The sequence below is a fragment of the Zosterops lateralis genome (assembly GCF_965231275.1).
Source record: "Zosterops lateralis genome assembly, chromosome: 7".
Taxonomy (NCBI): domain Eukaryota; kingdom Metazoa; phylum Chordata; class Aves; order Passeriformes; family Zosteropidae; genus Zosterops; species Zosterops lateralis.
The window spans coordinates 23,356,412-23,379,420 of NC_139767.1; the positions used below are offsets into that span (position 1 = coordinate 23,356,412).

General features: G+C 55.8%; 1 protein-coding gene across 9 annotated transcripts in view; it reads left to right on the top strand.

Moving 5' to 3' along the window:
• TNS1 (tensin 1) overlaps positions 1 to 23,009 on the top strand; it is a 66,651-nt gene that overhangs the window by 35,485 nt on the left and 8,157 nt on the right. For 5 of the 9 annotated variants that reach the window (XM_083864995.1, XM_083864998.1, XM_083864999.1 and 2 more), the window contains 7 exons: positions 3,856 to 5,556; positions 11,825 to 12,003; positions 12,260 to 12,398; positions 14,736 to 14,828; positions 19,196 to 19,394; positions 20,174 to 21,042; positions 22,380 to 22,466. In XM_083864995.1, coding sequence (XP_083721121.1) covers positions 3,856 to 5,556; positions 11,825 to 12,003; positions 12,260 to 12,398; positions 14,736 to 14,828; positions 19,196 to 19,394; positions 20,174 to 21,042; positions 22,380 to 22,466 — 3,267 coding nt within the window. The remainder of the gene's footprint in view (positions 1 to 3,855; positions 5,557 to 11,824; positions 12,004 to 12,259; positions 12,399 to 14,735; positions 14,829 to 19,195; positions 19,395 to 20,173; positions 21,043 to 22,379; positions 22,467 to 23,009) is intronic. The other 4 variants (XM_083864996.1, XM_083865003.1, XM_083865001.1 and 1 more) reach the window with 3 other exon arrangements.

Sequence of the window (23,009 nt, forward strand, 5' to 3'; positions counted from 1 at the left end):
CCAGCTGTCCGGCTGTCCGTCCTGCCTAGGAAACAGTTAACGCGGCGGAGCCCTGCCTGTGGAGGAAGTAGTTAATATTCATAGCTGGAAGCTGTCTGTCTGGCTGTCCTCCCTCCATGGCTCCCACCCTCTCCGCACCTCACTGAGGTTAACTCGGGCTGGGGCTGGAGCTTGGGCGGCCCCGCCGCCGTCCCCGCGCCGCTCCCCTTCCCCTCCCGCTCCTCCCTGTGGTCCCCGTGTGGTCTGGGGCGGAGGGGAGCACAGCCGCACCTCCTCGCTTCCATCCCATCTCCGGCCTCTCCCACCTTCGGCTCGTCCATCCTCCCCTCCAGCTCCCCGTGTCCCGGGGTTCCCCGTATCCCACCCCTCCGGCGCCCCGCCGCCGGCCGGGTACCCCTCTGGCGGCCCCGCGGGACACGGCGCTGGGAAGGGAATAGCTCCCTCCGCGAGAGGGAAAGCAAAGCCAAAGGGACAAACGCCAACCCAAGCCAGCTCCAGGCCGTCGGCTCCTGTCCTGGACGGACACACGGAGCCGGCTGTGGACGCCGCTGGAGCTGCCACCACACCAGGTGCCCCTGGAAGGCTCTGGTGCTGGAAGGGGTGAAGGAAAGGGATTTTGCTGCCTGCTCCTTCCCTTCGCCTGGGATCTTTTAATCCCCGTCCCTTCTGGTAAGTCTTGAATTCGCTTTTCTTTGGTCTTGGGGCTGGGTGGTGACTTCATGGTGGTGGTGACCCACGGCTCAGGGACTGGGGCTGCTCCATGCCATCATAGCTGGTTATAGGATGAAACAAGAGATAAAGCGGCTAAACTCTTCCCCGTGAGCTTCAGCTCAGATCCTACATCCTGCAAAAGGTCCCGGGACCCCACGGTCTTCCCTGCGGGCTGATGCTCTAGAAATGCTTTGGGGCAGGGGCTCTGGCTGGGGAGTAGGGGCAGCAGGTGGGATGCTGCTGGGGGCACAACAGGGAGACACGGTGATGCCTCAGCCTTATCTTCTGCCCCGGTGTAGAGCTGTGGACAGGATTTGTGCTGGTGTGCGATCCTCTGTGCTGCACCCCACTGTGCGCGAGGCAGATGCCTGGGATTTTGGGGATGCAAGCTCACTCCCTTGCTGTTGTCACACTTGTCCTGGACCAGCTTTTTTTACTGGGTGTAGCCACAGGGTGCTGGAGAGGGAGAGGACAAAGCATTTCTTCTCTAGGGCAGCGAGCCTGGCAGCAGGGCTGGGACCAGACTGGGCTCAGCGCTTCCCGCAGCTGCCTCCATACCGCTGGAGCAGACAGAGCCAGAGCAGAGCTGCGTCTGGGGCTGAGCCCAGGGCAAACCCAGCCCACGATGGGATGGCACAGTCTGCCAGGCAGGAGCTGCTCCGACCTTCAGGGGTGAAATCTGACCTTGCTGGGAGCTGCAGACACTTTGCAAATGGGGTCCTGAGAGCCTGCTGCTTTGAGGGTGGCTGGTTTGGCTAAGGCTTTCTGTCCCATTATCCCTTAGGTGTTTTTTTTTCCTTTTTGTTTTGTTTTGTTTTTTATTCAGCTTCTCTGGTGACAAGCAGTAGATAGTCATATGAGAGATAGTGTGGTCCAGGGATAGTGAAGGAGGCTTTGGAGTGGCAGCAAATAGCAGTGTCTGTCTCATGACATCAGAGCCCAGGAGGTACATGGGGTTGTGGACAGGATGAGCAATCAGATGTGGGGCAGCACAACTGTAGGACAACGGCTTGGCTGATGTCTGAGCTGTCACAGGCTGTTCCTTGATTAATACCCTGGTGCTGCTCTTGGTGGGGTGGCCACCAGCCCCCCTATGTCCCCTTCTCACCATAGGTTCTGGGGAAGGAGGTAGCAGTTGGGACTTTCTCTACCACTAACTGCATTGTGCTCCATCCTGACCTCTTTTGGAGACATTTCTCCTAGCTGTGGGGCAGTACCCAGCCCAAAGAGTAATTAAAGCCTTTCCTGCCTATTTTTTCTCTTGGCACCACATGCTTACATTTATATTTATTTATTCCGTTTTCCTTTCTATTCCTCTGCTGTTGTTCTCCCAGCCCCCATCCTGGCTTTTGCCCTGTTTCTTGAGACCAGCCAGCACCCGTTGCAGCCTTCAGACAGGAGGGCTGTGCCTTTCCCCCTGTCTCCAAGCAGTGTCTCAGCCTGTCCAGCATTGACACTGCCCCTGGATATGCTGCTTTTTAATTTTTCCCTCCATGGAAAGAGTTTCTCTCCCTCTCTTCCCCTTTTCCCCAGTATGTGGGGTGTTGTGGAGACAAATGCTACTGGCTCCTGGCTTTACTGGCTGGTTGAAGAAGCTATGAGTCTCTGTGAGAAATTCTTACCCTTTCCCTTACCAAGTGCCCAGAGAGGGCCTTGCTGCATGGTCCTGAGACATCTTCAAGGCAACGGGAGGCTTTGGGGCTCAGCTGCTTCCTTGGGATACTGCCAGTGGGGATTCAGGAGTGGAAAATTAGTAACAAGGATAGGGCCCTGACTTTGTAGGACTTGGGCTCAGTGTTATTGCCCTCCTCTGCTTTATGGTGAGGGGGGCTGTTGGCATGGGAGTTGCCGGGGTGCGGGTGCGAGGGACTGGTTAAGCTGTCCCGGCTCGGAAGTGTTTTGCTTGCAGATAGGACTGCTCTGATTTCACACTATCGTGCTAGGGCCGTCTTCCGTCCCTGAGTCAGCCGCCTGGCCACCCGCCAGGGAAGAGTCATTTTTTCCTCCAAAAGAAAGTGTTTAACACTGCTTGCGGGACCTTCCAGGAAACCTCGTCAGGGAGCTGGAAAAACAAGAGTCTGCAGCCTGGTCTGTGCTTTGCTGCTCTGGTGGGGGGGGATGCAGCTTGAGAACTATTCCCATTGCTGTCAGTGGCCGAGGTCCCTCTGTATCCCCAAAATCTGCCTGCCCCACATGGAAGGGTTTAAAGGGTCTAGCTGGTTGTGGTGTTGGTGCTGATGGGTGTGATGGAAGCTAGGGGGCTCAGAACTGGAGTGCAGGATTACTGGTGGTGATGCTACCATGCCCTGGCTGCCCCTCAGCCTTTAGGGGCTGTGGAGCAGAGCCAGCTGCCCACTGGACAGCTGGACTTGAATCATGGTGCCAGGGCCTTCCTGGGGAGGAGATGCTGCATGTTCAGGGTTGTCAGTGTCAGGCACTGTCAATGTGGAAGGTCTGGGGCAGATTGACCTGGTCTGAGAGAGAGAGGTGTTAGAACAGAAAGGATGGGAGCCTCTGTTGCTAGGGAAGGAAAAGTCAAGGGTGTCTGTCTGGCTGGATCCATGCATCATCTGGGAGGAGAGTGGGCAGGGAGAGGGAAGGTGGGTCTGTGCTTCATCTGTCCTTCACCCATGGGCTGAGTACATCCATCCAGCTGGAGGCACAGAGCTACAAGGCCACATACTGATTGGCTCCACCCGTCTTCCTACGGCCCGTGGTGCATCTCCTCCACCCTCCTGTTTGCCTCCCTGGTGCCACATGGTCCTTTGGGGCTGGATGAGCCCTGCGGAGCAGCGATCACTGACTGTGTGGGTAGCCCTGGCCTTTGCCAACCATGGAGGAGAATTGCCACGAATGATGCCTGAAAGTAGTGCACAGGATATTTGGTGCATCCCACTGGAGCAGGCAGTGCTTGCCTGTGAACTGGGGGGCTGTGGGGGCATGGGGTTGGGGAGGACCTGGTTCCAATGTCTCTGCATGGTGGCGCCGGTGGGAGTGTGGAGGGTGCCGAGGAGACATCGATGCTGGTCATTAAGTGTTCTGGCACACGGAAGAAATCGAAATCACCGGCTAATGGGACCCATTAGCTCCGTGCAGAGAGCCAGCAATTGATCTGGGGTCTCGTGTTCATTTCTCCCCTTGCAGAGGTTGGGCACACACAAGGGCCCCTGGATGGGAGCCTCTACGCTAAAGTGAAGAAGAAAGACTCCCTCCACGACAGCACCGGTGCCGTCAACGCTGCCCGACTCCCGCTCTCAGCGGCACCCAACCACGTTGAGCACACACTCTCAGTGAGCAGCGACTCGGGCAACTCCACTGCCTCCACCAAGACCGACCGGACTGATGAGCCGGCGGTGACCGGGGCACCCAGTGGCCAGGCGGTGCTGAGCCCTGAGGAGAAGCAGGAGCTGGATCGTCTCCTTGTTGGCTTTGGCTTGGAGAGTGCGCCAGCCATGCACAACCACGTGCCCGGCCCTGTGCCGGCACGCCTGCCTGCCATGCCGGGCCGCCACGTGGTGCCGGCTCAGGTGCACGTCAATGGGAATGCCGCGGCGCTGGTGGCCGAGCGGGAGACGGATATCTTGGATGATGAGCTGCCCAACCAGGATGGGCACAGTGTGGGCAGCCTGGGCACGCTCTCCTCCTTGGATGGCACCACCACTGCCAGTGACACTGGCTACCAGGAGGCACCTCGGGTGGGGAGCCTGTCCTCCCTTCCCAATGGCCCCTCGAGCTGCAATGGGGCTGAGAAGCTGCTGAAGGAGGGGCTGTATGACAGTGAGCCACTCTCCAATGGTGGCTACCCCTACAACAACCAGAACACCCTGATGGGCCACCACCTCCGTGACACACTGCCTTCCTTGCGGCCCTCGGCATCCACTCAGGAGCACCTGGCTGGCTATCCACAGCGCCTGCCAGGCTCCCACGCCTCAGGGTGGCTCCAGCCTCAGCCAGTGCCCAGCTCCCAGCCCTATCTGTATGCCTATGACCACCCTGGAACGTACCGCTCCCGGTCCTTCCCGGCAGTGGACACTGCCAAGTACGATGTGAACCCAGCGCTGCCCCAGGCCCCGGCTCGCAGTACCAGCAGCCGGGAGGCTGTGCAGAGGGGCCTGAATTCCTGGCAACAGCAAGGAGGAAGCCGGCCACCTTCTCGGCTGCTGGAGGGTGGCATGGAAAGCCACAGCCCCAGCATCTCTAGCTGCAGCCCCCAGCCCAGCCCGCTGCAGACGGTGCCCCCACACAGCCACAGCATGCCTGAATTCCCGCGGGTGCCCTCTCGCCGGGAGATTGAGCAGTCCATTGAAGCGCTGGATGTCCTCATGCTGGACCTGGCACCTGCCGTCCACAAGTCTCAGAGTGTGCCTGCCACCTCCCGTCAGGACAAGCCAGCCGGACCCCTGCCCTCCTCCCTTTCCACGCAGCCCATTGCTGGTCTCTACGCCCGGCCAACTCCACAGGTGGCCCAGCCGAGGTCCTTCGGCACATCCGTGAGCCCTGTGGTCTCTGAGCCTGGGGGCAAAGCCTATTCTCCCAGAGAGCTGGACTATGGGGTGCATGATTATCGGGAAACCTATTCCCCCTACAGCTACCAGCTGACACCGCTGCCAGAGCCCAGGACCTACAGCCATGCCCCGGCCGAAGCACAGATGGGCACTGTCCCACTCAGCACCTCGTGCTACAGCCCTGTGGGGTCTCAGCAGCAACTCACCTCCTCCCCACCTTCCCCCACCGTCCCAGCACAAAACCAGATGCCCCTGAAGGGACCAGAGAGCTATGAAGAGTTGTCGAGGTCGGCAGAAGAGCCCTTGAATCTGGAGGGCCTGGTGGCCCACAGGGTGGCAGGTAGGATCCTTTGATTCCTTGAGGGGATGGGGAGGATGCATGTCCCGAGGTGCTGGAGCACATGGGGGTGGCATGCATGGTAGAGCTGGGGATAAATGATGTGGAGACTCCTTCTTTGTCCATGCTGGATCTGGGCTTGGGACTGAGCCACCTGCCATGGAGATGTGCAGGGCAGGGGGAGCAGCCTGTGCTGCTCTTCTTTGCTGAGATCTTCCTTTGCAGCTTGCTTTCTGCAGCAGCATTGCCCAGAAGTGGGAAGGGATGGCTGAGGGTGTCAGATCCCCTCCATCCTGTTCGGGTAACAGGGTTGGTCCGTCTCTGGTGGTAGGGCCAGTCACTGGGTCTCAGGGGATAGCTTTCTTTTGGGGAGAATATGGAGAGTTTGGGAAAATGTTTTCATCTCTGGCTGAGGTTGTCCTGCCTGGACCCCACTTGGACATGTTGGACATGGTGTTCTCCCTGCTTGGAGTGTAAACTGGTATAGGGTCCCAGCAGAGAACTTGCCTTGTGTTTGATGTAGCTGTAGTCATCCCTGATTTCAGTCTCTGCTTTCCCTCCTGGATTGCTGGGTTCAGTGCTTGGCCCTCCTCTCTGGGCAGCTGGGGTGCTGCTGGAGTGGGGACTAGGCTGTTGTCTGTCAGCTGTAATTCTGCCCAGCTTGGTCCAGGGTGGTTTGAATCTGGACCGAGCTGTGGGGCAATGGTCAGGGGCTGGAAAGACATTTCCCAACCCTGCCAGAGGGGTTTGGTGCTTGGCTGGGTGCACTGCCAAGTGTCGGTGCTGTGGCTGGATGCATTAGCTCGGTGCTGTGGAGGGGAAGCCGCATCCACCAATCCCCTGCCCTCCTGCAGCTCTACCTTAGGGGCTTTGGGGCACAACAATGTCCCAAGCGCCCAGAAAGAAGGTGCCATGGTGCTGTGGCAGCTTGGTGCCTTCCCTCTGTGCTGCTTCGGCTGCAGTTGTTCAATTGTGGAGTGACATTTGGGAAGGGTTTGGGGCTGTGGGCCAGCTCTTGATGCTGAGGCTTGGCAGCTCCATCCTTTCCAACTCTGTGCTCAGTCCAGAAACTCGCCCGGCATTAGAGGGAGGGGGAAAAAGCTTGGCTGGAAAAATCCAAGAGCATCAACCTCCCAGGAGTGGGGACTGAGTCACGGGGTGGGGGGCAGGAGGGGTGCCAGTGGTAGGAATGGGATTGAGGAGGGTCATAGAGTTGTTGGAAGAAGTTTGCATTTGTCTGAACCTGACCTCTGATCAGATCAGATTCACAAAGGGTCATGGGGCTTTTGCAAAGAATTTAAACAAACCTAAGGACACATGGATGCCCAAACCACGCTGTATGTCTGGATTTAATATTATAAGCAGCACATACCTGCCTTCCCATGTCACCCCATACAAAGTATTAAAACGGGCTGGAAAAGTGGACAGTTCTAAGGAGAGGAGGAAGAGTATTTGCAGTGTGTGGGAAATGGATTTTTGATGTTGACTACCAGAAAAATCCATCCCCTTAACCACTGAGTCAGGTCCTCAGGGCTGGCCTGGAGTCACTGTTACCTCCTTGTAGCCGGTGGGTTTCCTAGGGAGGAGAGAGGCATGTGGGGAATGGTCCCCAGCCTGTGGCCACCTGTCTCTGCTGGAGCTGGGTCTTCTGTGCTGAGGTGGGGACAGCGCAGGCGGGTGGCCTGACCTCTGGTGGGAACGAGGTGTCCTGGAGCCAGCTCTGGGAGGGGACAGCCAGCGGGGACAGTGGGGCGTGGACATGTTTGTTTACATTCCCTGCTGCTATAAATTGCCTGCATGTCCTGGTGCAGAGATGAGGAGCATCTCACACCTCCTCCGTTTTTGGTGTGGGAAAGCTCCCATTCCTTCTTCCTGCTGGTGATGGAGGGGAAGAGATGGCACAGGGCAGTGCTGGCATGCCCAGCATCTCCCCGCAGAGGAGAGGTGGTTCTGTCATCCTTTAAGTCTCTCTCATCTCCTAGCAAGGCATCTAGGGTCACCCCTTCTTGTCCCAGCCCTGAGCATTCCATGATGAAGGGGATCTGCATGGTGCCATCCCTGAGAGGATGGTGATGGGGCAATTGGGTGTTGCACAATGCTGTATATGACTAAGAGCCACCATTGATTTCCCGCATGGGTTTATGTGGTGCCTGGAGCCAGGCAAGTTGCCTGGTGGAAAAGCAGCTCCAAGCAGAGACTGAGCTCTTTCAGACCCCAAATGACCCCAGACTCATCTGTTGGACCCCAGCTAATATTTTCTCTCCTTTTCTCTCTCTCTTCCCCCTCTGTTGTATCTTGTGACATTTGTCCTGTCTGCCCCTTCCTCTCTCTGTGGGGGACTGTGTCTGTTCTCTGTGACCTCCCATCCTCCTTGCACTCCCTGTCCTGGTATGCTGGCAGAGTACAACGCCAAGCTCAGGGAACTCAACAAGAGCACCAAAGTCCCCCGTCCTCCTCTGAGCCAGCAACGGTCCTTCTCTGGTTCGTTCATTCCACCTCCTTCCTTTCCCCTCCTTCCTTGTTCTTCAGCCTTCCCCATCTATCCTTCCTTCCTTCCTTCCTTCCTTCCTTCCTTCCTTCCTTCCTTCCTTCCTTCCTTCCTTCCTTCCTTCCTTCCTTCCTTCCTTCCTTCCTTCCTTCCTTCTCCCATCTTCTCTCTCTCCTTCTCCTTCATCCCTTCTTCCCTCTCATCCTTCCTTCCTCCTTTATGCATGCTGAGTGATCTGTGTGTTGCATGGATGTGGGATGGAGGGAGGCTCAAGAGATCATCTCCATGCAGGATTGTTCCATTTTCTCAGCAGAGTGATGGTCAGGGCTCCCACTGAGCTCCTCCAATGGTGGGGGAGCCCCTGGCCCTTGGTAGAGACTGCCCTGCCCACGCTTGGTTTTGCATCTCTTCCAAGCCTGGCACTGCTTGTTGGTGGGGTTTTCATTGCTGGGCCAGTTCTGGACCCTTGCTGCATCTCCTCCAAGCTTTGCCCTGACCATAGCTTACCCCCTTGGGAAGCAGGGGCTGGGGTGCAGCTCCACAGAGCCCAGATTTAGCCAGTTGTCATCCCAGGAGGGTCTCTCCTATGTGAGTTTAGGGATCCCCATGTCTTGGTCTGCAGCTGGGGGGTGTGGGCTGCTGAGGCTGGATTTCATGCAGTGTGACATTTGCTCCTTGAAGGTGAGTCTGCCCTGGGTGATGTGTGTTGGTGACCTGCTTGGTGCTGGTTGTGCACCCACTTGTCTCAGGGCAAGAAAAAGGTGGGGATGAAGTGGGGCTGGGGAGTCACCATCTTTCTGTGTGACTTTTCTCTCCCCACTGGCACCTTGGGTTTCTCCCCAGGAGGACCAAAGAGGTTTGAGCCCTCCCAGTCCTCAGCAGAGAGTAAGGTATTTTATCCTGCCCATTTGGGGTAATCAGGCGGATGTGGGGAGCAGTCTGTGCCAGGATGAGGTGAGTTTGGCTCTGGTGAGGAGCAGCACAGGACAATGTCTGTTCCTCATGCAGGCAGGGAGTGAGTTTGCATCTCTCTTCCCTGGGGGTTGTGTGTCCCTGTCTGGCTTTAACTGCTGATTGCACATCCCGAGGGCTTTGGGATGCTTCTTTGTTCTCTCCTGTCCACTGTGGGGATATCACCTGGCTCTTGCCTGGCAGTGGTTCTAGTATCTCATGGCCTAAAAGCAGCTGCCTCCTGATTTGGCCTAAAAGCTGGGTCCCCAGTTGCAAAATCACCTGGGTTTGCCATCTCTCCTGTTTCCTCCTTCCCCAGCTGTTGTGCTCCCTTCCCTTCCCCAGCCCTAGAGTTGTGCTGAGTGAGGGCAGTGGGTGGTACTGGGTTAGGTACTTAAACGAACAGCAGGAGGAATGACAGTTCCGCAGGTGTTGGGTGAGAGGGTGAGGAGTGGGGTGCAGGCTGCTGCTCCCCCTCTGTGAACAGGAATCTGCCATCCACGGTGTCCTTGGGAGTCCAGTGACAGTACTATGGCTAAGAGAGGCAGTATGTCTGCTGAGGGGGCAAAGCAAGCTGAGGAAAGGAGAGTTTGTTTTTTAAGCATAGTTTCCATCCCATAAATCACCCAGGGGGTCGGGGGAGCCATGCTCAGAGCCTGGGTTTCCTCCAGGCTTTGCTCCGGGCGGCCTGTGAAGTTTCCCACTCTCCGCTCCTGAACAATGAGTCCCTTTTTTCCCTTCTCCTCCCTCCCCTCCCTGTGGCCCCGGCTGCTTTCCATGTCTGGGGAGTGGAGCAGCCAGAGCTTGCTGAGCTCCTGGGTGTCCCAGTGGGCCAGATCCAGCACCCTGTGGTTAGGTGACGTGAAGCCCTGGGGATGGAGCAGGGGGTCCCACAGTGCAGATGTGTGATGTGCACATCTGCCACGTTTAGTGCTTCCCAAATGAAAAATGCAAAGCAAGGTAGGCATGCACAGCTCGAGGAGCCAGTCCCTGCCTCTCCAAGTGCTCGGGCCCTGCAGCTCACTTTGGAATGGGCCAAGGGATGCTCCTGGTGATGGTCATGCAGTGTTCAGGAGAACCCATAGTACACAAAGTGGAAGGAAAAAAAGAAAATATAAGAGTTTGTGCTTTTTTCCCCCAATATCTTGTTTTTCCCTGTGCTCACAACTGTGGGCTTCAGTCCCTTAAAGTGAAGAGTAGGACAAAAGATATGGGGTGGCCCTATGCAGTGCTTCCCATACCTGCAAGACAGCTTCCCAGGAATCCTCTCTGTCCCCCTGTTCTCTGCATGAGTCTTTTTAATGGCCATCCAGCGTGCCGGTAAGCACCTGCAGAAGGGATCGGGAGTTGTGTTTCAAAGCTGCTCTTAGTGGAATTTTCCAGGCCGCCTCCGCGGCTGGAGCCAGCCCCGTTGGCTCGAGTCCCCCGCCTCGCAGCCTGGCCGCCTCTCCCCCCGAGCCGCGATTTTATTGTTGTTGCCATTCACTGGGCTGATTATTTAGAAATGTGCCCAGGCCACCTCCTTCCCTCCTGCCCTCCCAGCCATTTCCCCGGGCCAGGAAAGCTCTGGTGTGCCCAGCAGTGAAGAGAGGAGGTCAGCGGGCATGAGGTGTGGGTCCCACGCAGAGCCCCGAGGACAGAGGGGAAGCAGCTGATAGCTGGTTTTCCTCCGCCAGCCCGTGGGAAAGGAGTTGGTGTTTGAAAAGTGCATTTCCTGGAGTGTGATGCTGGCCTTTCTCTTTCTTTCTTTTTTTTTTTTTTTCCCCCTCCTTTTCTCTATTTTTCTTCCCTAATGTGCTGACCAAGGGGAGCATGAGTGCTGAATGATTCTGTGGGAAAAGTAGAGGGGACAGTGTTGTCACCTCTGCTAGTGGGTAGGAGTGTGTCCCCCACAGGGCTCTGATTTGTGCCCATGATACTATGTGGGGTTGCTGTGCACTGAACCCGGCACCATCATCCATGAGCCCAGATTAACCTCTTAACCAGGCGAGGTGGGATAGAAAGTGTGTTTGGGCACTGTCAGGTGCTGGGAGAGTTGAGCTGCCCTGCCCTGTGCCAACTTTGTCTGTGTTCCTGGGCTTTATCCCAGCCAATGAGGATCTCCACAGCCCAAGAAACCCATTTTCCTGTGATGACTTGGTTGCTCTGTTCTTCCCCCCAGCTGTGGACATTGGTGGCTTATACTGCTGGGACCTGGGAAGGACGTTTGCGGGGAGATGAAGGGGAGATGCTGATCTCTCCTTTTAGAGAGGCTTTGCACTAGGGACAGAGCAGCAGTAGTTTTTTAGGGTTCCCTGCAGCATTCCTCTGTTGGGTTCTTTCTTCTTGATCCAGTGCTCCCTCTGCCTCGGGAATTCACAAAACCAGGTTTTTTCCATTGCTGTGGTTGAAGCCATCTGGCTGTGGGAGCAGGGATGCAGGCTGAATACAGCTGTCCTTGTGATGGGTAATTTGGTCCTTTCCCACTATGATGCTGTTGGAAGACCCTGTTGCTTCCCTGCTCTGCAGGGCTGGGCTGCCTGGACTAATCTCAGGATGCTCTTGCCCCTTGCACTCACTGCTGGAGGTTGTTGTCCCTAAAAATCTAATGGTGCTTGGGAGGGCTAGTGCAGAAAATTCAGCTACTAGCTGCAACCCTGCCTTGCTTTATAGCCTGGTCTGAGGTCACTATTGTAGACTATATCTGCTCCAGTTGCCCATGCTGGTTTGGGGGTTTGATGCAGGTGAGTGCTGAAGCTGAGACCTCTCAGGCCAGGCCTGGAGCATCTCCTGCTGGTCCTCATCTCAGCTGGCAGTTCCTCACCCATCTACCCACCTGTGCTTGCCCTGCAGGGGTGCAGTCCCGGGAGAAGCCTCTGGAGGAGAGCGCAGTCCCTGCCCGCAAACGGACCCCCAGCGACAGCCACTATGAGAAGAGCTCACCAGAGCCCAGCTCACCCCGCAGCCCCACCGTGCTCTCACCTGAGGTGGTCAGCACCATCGCAGCCAACCCTGGAGGGAGGCCCAAAGAGGTGTGCTGGAGTAGAGGAGTGCTGGTGTTGGGGGGTGGCTGACTGGGGAGACATGCCCCCAGGGAGGGGGATGGCTTGGTTAGCATTCACAGTGTCCGTAGAGTTGAGGATCAGTGATGGTTCTTGTGGTGCTGGTAGTAGTTAGCAGGGAGGAGGTGCAACCCTTCCCTTAGCCCCCTCTGCCCTGTCCTTGGGGTGTCCTAGAGGTTTTGCCCATCATAGGGATGGGACTGACCCTTTCTCCTGCTCTCCTCAGCCTCATCTCCACAGTTACAAGGAAGCCTTCGAGGAGATGGAGGGTGCCTCCCCCACCAGCCCACCCTCCAGCGGCGGTGAGATTTCTCCCCCCACCCCAGCCTTCCCTGTGTCACCACAAACCCCTTACTCCAACACCTGTAAGTGCCATGGCTTCGGGAGGCAGAGGGGCTCGGTGGGTGGCTCTAGGCAAGCCAGAAATTTGCCAAGGGTCAGACAGCTCCAGGTTCCAGACACCCACCACCATGTTAACCACTCCTCCTCTCCATCCTCCTTTCTCCTCCACATCTGCCACTCCATGCTGCTGTCACCATCCCACTTACTTTAGCATCCCATGCTTGCCACTCTTGTCTTGGCTTTTTCCCACCCTCCACTCACTGGGGTGTTTTTTATGATTGGATCCCAAGGTGGGATGAGGAGAGAGGTGTGCTTTCACCCCATCCCAGTCCTGCATCTCCCCATTTTTCCTGGCATGAAAAGAAGCAAAACTGCAGTGGCAGATGAGTGGGAGGGAGGCAAGAGGGACTGAAGATCAGGAGGGTAGACTCACACACCATATCACTCCTTTCTCACAGTTTCAAAGGCAGAAGGGGAAAAAGACTGGGATGTATGCTCTTTGCATGCAGCTTGTCTCTGCTCCTCCAGCACAGCGTCTCTGTTCTGACTTACCCTGTCTCAGTCACGGTGGGTTTGTGTGGACTGGGTTTGTGTGACCAGCTTGAGCGACGAACCCTGAGGAGCAGCCACACGTCAGCACAGCATGTCTCGGGCCAGGGCAGTATGGTGGAGCAGCCAGTCAACTGGGAAACCCATTAAAAAAGATGGCAGCCCCCCATCCCCTCTAAAACACTTCTGTAGGCTGAAGGCTGAGGGATGCTATAGGGTTGGGGATGCTTGGGCTGAATGCAGCCCCCTCTGATACCATGTCCTGATTTCAGTGAAGCCACCTGCCCCCCACAGCTCAGCCTATGGGACTTGGGGTTGTTTTTTTCTGTACTGTTGCTCTTCCTTCCCTGAAATCCTCTGATGTTTGGGCCCTGTCTCTTGGGATGAGGAGACGAGTGTGGGAGCATTGCCGGGGTGCTTGGCAGCTCGGAAATGGCCCTGTTGTTCCTGGGGACTGTGAGCTCAGCCCTGGGGCAGCAGCAGCTCCTTTGGCAGTGGGTCAGTGGCTTTGGGGGATGAGTCACTTGCAGAGGTGACGGGAACAGCCTGGCTGGGGTCGTGGCCCTGGGACAGTGCTGTTTATCCAGCACCAGCCAGAGAAGCCTGGGAAGCTTGAAGTTGCAGCTTTCAGGCTTTGCCAAAGTGTCCCTACGGGATACAGGAGCAATTCCCCTCTGTTGGGGGATTGTGGTCCCAGGAGAATTCCTGGCCCTGTGAGGACCCTGCTGCTCATCAGCCAGCTGAGGTGTGAGCTCACATTGTGGCTTGGGGTCAGATGGATTTGAGGAAATCAGACACCCACTGGGGAAAGTGCTGCTGTCTTAGTTTCCCAGGGACTTGGCTGCTTGGCTGCTCCAGCCCCAGGCTGCTGGGTGGACCTGGCATCAGGGTAAGGGTCTGGCTTTCCTCTGGACCTCCCATCACCCACTGTGTCCCAGCCTTGCCATACGCCCTGTGCCTATGCCACCAGTCAGAGACATTCAGACACTGCTCTAGGCCCGTACCCTTTGGTCTCTCTTGCTAAAGATGTTGCCCTGAGGTTTCCCCTGACATGGGAAAATACAGTGTCAGGGAGATGGGGCAAACCCAGTGGGTAGGAGGGGAGAGGAGATGCAATCTGCTTGGGGCGGTCTGCCCTGCCCTGCCCTGTGAAACTCCACAGCCATCCATACCATAGCCATACACACGTATGCAGCTGCTCCTGGTGTGTATGTCTGGGCACAGGGGTGCAGAACTCACATGTACATTGCCAACCCTCTGTGTGAACATTCTCACCCACCCATTGAGCTGGTCTGGAGGGCAAGATTTCTTTGGCAGTCCTTCTGTCCCTTCTTTGAGGGTGTTGAGCTGCTCTGGGACAGCTGGATTCCAGCTCAGCCAGATGTGGGGAATGGCAGAAAGGAGTTCAGGTGTGGGAGAGCTGGGTTGGGATGGCTGCTCAGATAGGGGAAATGAAAGGGGCTTCATGCCTCAATGGTGGGACTTCATGGAGATGGTGCTGGGAGATGGCATCTGGGCCTGTCCTGATGGGAGTTGTTCCCTTTCTCCATCCTGCCAGCTTTGCAATGGGGCAGGGTGCTTATACCCAGTCACCTCCTGCCCCGTGTCCTCACCTAAATGAAGAGGGGGGATCAGTATCCTTATGCAGGGTGCTGCTTCATATGAGGGCATCTCGTGCTCTCAGTAGCGCTCTCTTGCAGCCAGTGGGTGGGATGAGCTATGGGGGCTCTGAACCCATGGGCAGCTCCTGCCTTTCTGAAGTGTCACCTCCCACACCTCCACTAACGTTCTTGCATCCACTGTGCCGACAGTGCGTTCTCCCCCTGGCCTGGCCAAGACCCCGCTCTCAGCACTGGGGCTGAAACCCCACAACCCGGCTGAGATCCTGCTGCATCCAGTGGGAGGTGAGTGTGGACATGGGGACTGCAGGCAGGTTTTTTTTTGTGAGGGCATCTGTGAGGATACCCTGGAAGAGTTCCTAATTTGGAGAAGGCATTTCCATCTCCCTTTTGGGGCTAGGTGGCCATAGGGGCCCTTGTTGACTTTCGTGGGGGCTCTGGGACTGTGTAAGTGTGGGGGATGTTGGTGCTGCCCTGGGGGGCTCAGCATAGTAGGGTCTTCAGCAGTGAAGGCTAGATAACTCTGTGGCCCTGTTTCCTGCCCAGCCCCATATTCTTCCCTTTCCCACCCCCTACATTCCTTCTCCTCCCTAGGACAGCTGGAGACAGTTTGCTCTCTGGGAGCTGAGCCTGTCAGCCAGAACAATATCCAGAGCTCTTTCCATCCTGGACAACAGTCTCTGAGTGCAAAGGCCCTCCTGTCCTGGGGACGTGTCCTGGAGTAGCCTGCCAAGCCAGACCTTTCTGCTCCCCAGCACCCAGGGCCCCTTCCTGAGCCAGCTCAGGGCTGAGTGTAACCTCCTTAAACCCATTTGAGTCTGGGGGCCACAGGTTTATTGAGCTCACACTGCAAGACCCTTCTCCCTCTGCCTTCAAGGGTGAGCTGATGCTTTTTTGGTGCTTGCTGGGCTTCTTGGAGCAGCCCTTTGGTTACTATCTGCTGCACTGTTCCCTCTTTCCCATTTGAAGTCAGCCTCCTGGGTTTTGGACATAATTTCTGGGATATTGGCCTGATGTGGGGGTGTCTGAGGCTGGCTTTCAGTTTGGAGCACAGTGTTTTGAGGTTCGAGGCTCTCCTTTGTGCTCTTTGTGCCTTTGCCTGAGCAAGGCAGAGCTGCTTAACTCTGATTTCTCTTTCTGTCTCACACCTCCCTTCCTCCTCTTCCCACTCTCATCACTCCCCTGCCCCTCCATCTCTCAGAGCTAGAAGGGGAAGCGGGCGGTGACACTGAAGAAGGTAAGGAAGGCTTTTCTTTCTCTGTGTCTCTTTCCTTCATGCACTTCACTGTTGGGGTTGTCACTCAGAGCAGGCCCGGGTGACTTCCAGCAGCCCTGCCTTGCGCTGTCCCTCAGGGATGTAGGAGCCTGAATTGTCTGTCCTGCTCCTTTTAGAGGAGGGGCACATCATGCCTTGTGTCATGGTAGGATTTCTCAGTGTCCAAGTTGGACCTGAAGGTCTGTCACATTGTGTGGCAGTCATCCATGGGGACTGAGAGCTCTTTGTCAGTGAGTGGCATCCTTACTGGTGGCATGCTGGGGATGCTGGCACGCTACAGCCAGCTTTGGATGAGCCTGGAAGGGATCTGGGAGCAACAGCCCCAGTTTTAGTCTCCTTCCCTCCCCTTTTGGCTTTGCTGTTGCCATTCAGAGTGAAAATAAACCAAAGTGCAGCACAAAAGGTCAGCAGGCGCAGAGGCCACCAGTGTGTTGCCAGCTCAGCCGGCCGGGCAGTGGTGCGGCACCAGCAGCTGGTGGACATCTTCTGCCCACCAGGCAGCTGCCCAAATTCCCCCCACCTCTCCTCTCTCTGGGTTGCACCACTTTGGGGATGCCAAGGATGGGGCTGAGCTAGGACATCAATTCAAGAGTGGCTGTGCTGATGGCGCAGGCGCTGTTGCCTCTGAGATGGCACATCTCATGTAGGGACAGTGGTTTTGGGAGTGGCTGTCATTCCTTGGAGTGCTGGCTGCTAGGTAACAGTTGTTGGGTGGTTTTGCTTCCTCCTTTAATGAATTTTTGGGCTCTCAGAGCTGGGATGAGGAACTATGTGTTCAGGATGGGCTTTGGGGAAAGGGTGTCTCTGCTTGGTGGGTGCGGTGCTTCCTCTAGCCCTAGCAGCCATCAGCATTTCTCCTTGGAAGTTTCTCAAAATGCACACAACCAAAACCTGAACACTGTGATACTGGAGAAAGTGTTTACTTGAAAAAAAGTTCTACTTTCAGAACTGATTTTTCAATCAGTTGAATATGTTTTCAGTTGAATCAATTCTGAATACATTAAAGGAAGCAAACTGGGATAAAACCAGGCTTTCTCCCCAATAAGTTCCCCCAAGCTTTACCATTTCTGTGCAGCTTTACGCCTCCAAAGACTCAAACATTTCCTCTTAAAGGAAGCAAACTGGGATAAAACCAGGCTTTCTCCCCAATAAGTTCCCCCAAGCTTTACCATTTCTGTGCAGCTTTACGCCTCCAAAGACTCAAACATTCCCTCTTCTCTCCTTCCCACTAAACCCTCAGGAGCTCAAGCTGTCCTGCATCTCTGTCCACCTGCATGATCGTTGACCCCCAAGCAAGCACTGCCTAGACTGAGTGGCCACTATGGGCCTCTTGCCCTGCTTTATCCTCTCTAAAATGATATTTTTGGGCATTGAATCTATGGTTCTGAGAAGGGACTGGTGTTTTGGCTTACTGCTGACTTAGGACCCTCTGCACTTAGCCACACGTTCCAGGAGCCACACTCCAGGAGGGGCAGTCGCTGCCCCTTCACACTCTGCCTAGCAGATCCCAGCTGGAATGGCTGCCCTGTGTATGGGGTTGGAATATGCTTTGGCAGTATGGGAGCTCAGGATGTGTCTGTCAGCGCTGAGGAGGCTTTAAAACAGCCTGACACAAATGCAACGCTGGGGATTTCTGGCCAGAGTGCAGCCCTGCTTGGATTTGGGATTCCCAAACAAATGCCCGTCTCCTTGGTGACTCAGAGCTTCTCTATTTTCCCACCCATTTTCCCATCTTCAGAGTCCCTTCCAAGAAAACATAAGGAGGCAAGATCAGATTTTCAACCTAAAAAAATCCTGCCTGAAACTTCCTAACTTTTCTTTTCTTTTATCCTGTCTTGTATTGAATCAATACTGGAACCTGTGCCCGTGGTCACACACTTTACTGTGGCACAGCCCCCCAGCCCCCCTGGTCCTGCCTTCTTAGGAGGGGCTGGCATTTTCACAGCCTTATGGTCTTAACCTCTTGCAAGCTGACTCATATGTACTGTCTAGCTAATTTTAGTCTGGGCTGGGGAGCTGGGAAGGGGAAAAGTGAGTAGCTGTGAAATTAATTTAATTACCTAAGCTGCAATGAATTTCTTGCAGCTGCCCTGGGTAGTGCCTCATCCCAGTCACTCAGGATGTCCTGGTACCCAGCCTGTGTAGAGGTCCATCATCTGGTTTTGGCTCAGATCTTTCCTGGTGTTGTTGGCCAGGGACATCAGCCCAAGGGAGGGACTCATCCTTCCCTCTCCACAGACAGATGGGGCACAGAGATGCTGCGGGGGAAGGAGTGGGACCTATGACAGTCTTTTTCCTTACATGTCTGCTCCAGCTCTGAACGTGGAGCTGTGCATTGGTGTTGCTGACTGTGAGCAGGCCAGCTTGCCAGCAGGCTGAGCCAGAGTCCAGCTGTTAGGACTAATAATAACATTAATAATGTTTGTCATGCTAATTACTACTGCAGAGCTGCTTTGGGCATGGCCAGCCTGGAGCCAGAGACTGGCAAGGCTGCCCAGCCCATAGGATTTGATGCCAGTGTATCTTGTAGGGCAGACTGAGGTGTGACATGGCTCTGGGGCTTGAGAGAATGGGACTAAAGCTGCAGCCCCTTCCTCTGGTGCAGCTTTTGGTGGGGGCTGTGGACTGTGTGGGCTATTATAAGGATGGGGACCAGCCTGGGTGGAACAGGAGGTAGGGGGCAAGTATGAAAGAGGACTGGGTCTGGTGTCTGCCATGGCCAGTAATGGCCAGCCCAGACTGCTGCTCCTGGCACGGGACATCTTGGCGGCTCTAAAGGAAAATCACTTTTCTTGGTCGTGCTCATAGGTTCTGGTTCCAGGCTGTGCTGGGAGTGAAAGTGTTGGATGCTGCAGTGGAAATAGCTGGAGTTGCCCTCTAGTCTACTGCTGGACATGGCTGGGAGAGGTGGGCCACAGGAGGCAGGGACCAAAGGGCATTGTCATCAGTCCTGTGTGAGTCAGTGCAGGCTGGGCAGAGTCACTGGCTCTATTTTTAGGGGCCGTGGATGAACAGGGAGCAGGACATGTTCTCTGTGGCATCCTGGGTGGGAGGGACACTGACTCAGAGAAGGGGCTGTGGCAGGCAAAGGGATCGTGATCCCATGTTCCAGTCCCCTCAGGGAAAGAGGGATGACCCCCCCCCATCCCTGTGCCCTTGCTGGGGGTCTTCAGCATTCTTGAAGCACCTTCAAGGTCTTGAATGAGTCAGATGTGTTTTTGCACAACCCCTGGTAGAAGAGGTAGGGGGAAATGTTCAGCTGGAGGAGGTCAGCTCAAGCACCTTCACTAGTGTGAAATGTGGATCCTGGGAAGGGTGTGACCCCCTTCCCGTGCAAGCCGTAGGCTCATCTGTTTTCACTTCTCTTTTTCTGCAGAGCCCAGGAGCTATGTTGAGTCAGTGGCTCGCACGGCCACAACGGGCAGGGGAGGGACACTGCCTGCTGCCCAGCCTGCTGCCCAGCCTGCTGCCCAGCCCACAGGCCCAGAGGTGCCCACCAGGAATGGCACTTTCTCCAACTCCTTCGTTGCCCCCAGCCCCGTCTCCACCAGCAGCCCTATTCACAGCATGGATGGGTAAGGCAGTGGGTGCAGGTCGCAGGGACTGGTGAGTCTGGGGCTGAACCCTGCCTGGTGCACAGGCTTAGAATCACAGTCACAGAGTCACAGAATCATTGGAGAAGACATCTAAGATCATAGAGGCCAACCTTTGACTGAACATTGGCACTAAGTGCCATGTCCAGTTGTTTCTTGAACATCTTCAGGCATGGTGCTCGTTCCCACGTTGAAACTGCCTTTGCAAAGATGCACATCTCTCCATGCAGGTATCCCAGCCAACTTCAGTGCCCTGAGAACACAAATCTGGGTCACTGCTGGTCACTTGGTGGTTACTGGACCTCAGAAACCTCTCACTGGGAACCTGGGCCCTGGGGTGGGAGGGGGGATGTGTTGTGCTAACCCCTAGCCCTGGGTTAGGCTGAGCATTAGTTCTCTGGGGTGAGATGAAGCCATTGTCCCTGCCCCCTGTCCACCCTGCCCAGGAGGTGTTCTGCAACCGCACAGCTGGCAGAGCAGAATAAATCAGGTGTTTGCTGGGAGCAGATGAAAAAAGGCTGTATTCCCCAGAAAGTCATATTTTGAGATGGAACTGGGATTCATGGTGGAGCTGAAGCTGCCTCTAGTTGCTTCCATGAAGCTGGCTGGATCCATCCCATGGTTGCCTCTGAACAACCAAGTTAGCTGACTGGCTCTGTGCCTCAGTTTCCCTGTGTGCCACATGCAGGAGGGTGCCAGTACTGGTCAGCAGCAGGAATGAGTGGTGGAGCTGAAATCTACCTTTCTTTGTCTCTCCTCAGGGCCTCCCTCCGCAGCTACCCATCAGAAGGCAGCCCCCATGGCACGGTTACACCTCCCCATGCTTCAGCTGAGCCTTTGTACCGGTCACCTGTTGGCTCGCCGATGCCCTCTGCTCACAGCGGCTACCAAAACTCGTCTCCATCTTCCTTTGCCACGGTCCAAGGAGGGGTCCCGGGCTCAGCATACAGCAGCCCCGACTACCCTGATGGCCGAGCTGGCCTCCAGCCAGAACCCCAAGCTCGGCCACAGCCACAGGTCAATGTGGTGGGGGTGCACACCCTGCCAGGGAGCCCCCGCAGCCTGCACCGGACAGTGGCAACGAATACACCGCCCAGCCCTGGCTTCGGGCGAAGAGCCATCAACCCCAGCATGAGTGGTGCTCCTGGCAGCCCTGGGCTGGGCAGGCATGCTGTGGTGGCCCATGGCAACCTGGTGGCCCCACCAGGGAGCCCCAGCCTGTCCAGACACCAAGCAGCGGCAGCCACATCCCCTGGCAGCCCCCTGTATGGCTATTCCAGCCCAGAGGAAAGGCACCTGACACTGTCTCGGCAGAGCAGCTCCTCTGGCTACCAGCCTCCCTCCACGCCGTCCTTCCCTGTCTCCCCAGCGTACTACCCCGGCACGAGCACGCCACACTCCTCCTCCCCGGACTCGGCTGCCTACCGCCAGGGCAGCCCCACGTCGCAGCCTGCTCTGCCTGAGAAGAGGCGGATGTCAGCTGGGGACCGCTCCAACAGCCTCCCCAACTATGCCACTGTCAACGGCAAGGTGTCCTCACCCCTCTCCAGCGGCATGTCCAGCCCCAGTGGTGGGAGCGCCGTCGCCTTCTCCCACACGCTGCCGGACTTCTCCAAGTTCTCCATGCCAGGTAAGGGATGCTCTTGGAGGTCCCATGTCCCCCTGCCCTACTCAAGGCTCTCCCCTCCTCCTTGCTGGCCAGCAGGAAAGGGATTGCAGCCATGTCCTGATTTACCCCTCCTGTCCATCCGCAAACCAAAGGCACCGCTGGGGCTGGGGCCATTTCCTGCGCTTTCTGACAAATCCAAACAGGAAAAACACCGACCAGCATCTCTGGCATAAACAGCTTCCAGAGATGTGTGTGCAGAGATCAAAGCTCCTGGAGGCGATTTTTCTCTGCCGTGGGGATGCACTGACCTCTTGGCCCCATTCCCAGAGAGCTTTACCCCACTGAGATCCTGCTGCAGCGCTGCCTCTTCATTTCAAATGGTGCCGTGCTCCGGGTGCCATCCTGCCTGGAACACTTCTGCCAGCTCCGGTTACAGACACCTTGGTGACGTCAAGATTGGGCTGATAGGACCAGGAGAATAAAGCTGTGGGGCAGTGGTGGCTCCGGCTGCTGGGCCAGTTTCTCTGCAGAGCAGGCAGCCCTTTGTGGGCACTCTGGCACTCGTCCTGGCCCCATGACTCCTGTGGCCAGGGACCTTTCCCAGTGGGGAAGCATGAGCAATTTAAACCCGTAACAATTAACAAGGAGCTTGGAGAGGGGAGTGAGCCCCCTGCCTCTCCCAAGGTGACCAGATTGCTGAGGTCTGATAACATGTCTCCAGCAGAGATGCTATCCAGTCCTCTTGGTTGTTTGCCTGGTTGTTTTTGGAAAGCAGGTGGTTGTAAGTGTTGCCTGAGTATATGGCAGCTTCACAGCCAGAGGACCAGCTCCCACTGGGACTGTGCCACTAGTGGGCACTGAACAAGGCACAGTCAGGCTGGGGCTGGGGCTGCTTTGCCCAGGGTAGATTGACCTGTCCAGTTCCTCTTCACAGAGCAAAGATAAGGGAAGAAATTTATTTTTATGACATGTGGTTCACATCTTGAACATTAGAGAGCAGTGAAGGTCGTCTGAAGTCAGGATCTCCCTCATACCTCCAGACATACCTCTTTCCTCCAACAGTTTTTATTTCACCTGGTCAGCTTCTTTCAAATGAAGACTTCCCATTTCGTCTCTGGCTGTGTGCCACAGGGGCTCATCTCATGCACAGCCCTTCAAGGGCCCTTGAGCTTGGATTTAGCTTTAGATGCCCAGCAGCCCCATAAGCTCCAGCCTGTCTGGGTATGGGGAGCTGGGCTGAGGTTAGTGCAGTATGCTGGATCTGAAAGGAGGTGGACGTATTAATGCTTTGGCTGGATGTAGAGTTTCAGATATGGCATCTTTCAACTTTTTCTTGTCTTTTCTTCTCTTTCCTGCAGACATCAGTCCTGAGACTCGTGCCAAAGTTAAGTTTGTGCAGGATACTTCCAAGTACTGGTACAAACCAGACATCTCCAGGGAGCAGGGTAAGTAGATGGCATAGGGTTGGGAACTGAGATGTGTCTGGGATCACAGGAATTAGCAGGGATTGCCCTTATGAATTGTGTTGAGAGTGAAGGTCAATAATGACTGCTCAGGCTGTTGCAGATGGGGGTTGAAGCCCTATTCAGCTGCAGGTTTATGTGATGTGGGCTCTTCAAACATTCTTCTTGGTAGAGGAGCTCCAGTCTTTGCAGTGTGGAGTGAATCTGTGTTTGCAGTTTGGGGTGCAAAAGACCCTGATCTTGATAATCACAGAATCACTAGGTTGGAAGAGACCTTCAAGATCATCGAGTCCAACCCAGCCTTAACACCTCAACTAGGTCATGGTATCAAGTGCCACATCTGTAATGCACATAATGCTGAGAGGTGTCTTGGAAACATGGCTAAAATGAGTGGGGAGAGCAAGGAGGTGGCAGGATGTCTTCAGGGGCATGGTCCCAGCATTTGGGCCTTGGTTCCTGCTTGCTCTCCAGTACTTGGTTTCTCAGAGATAGGCAGGGTGGGAGTTGGAGATGCCCACACAAGGG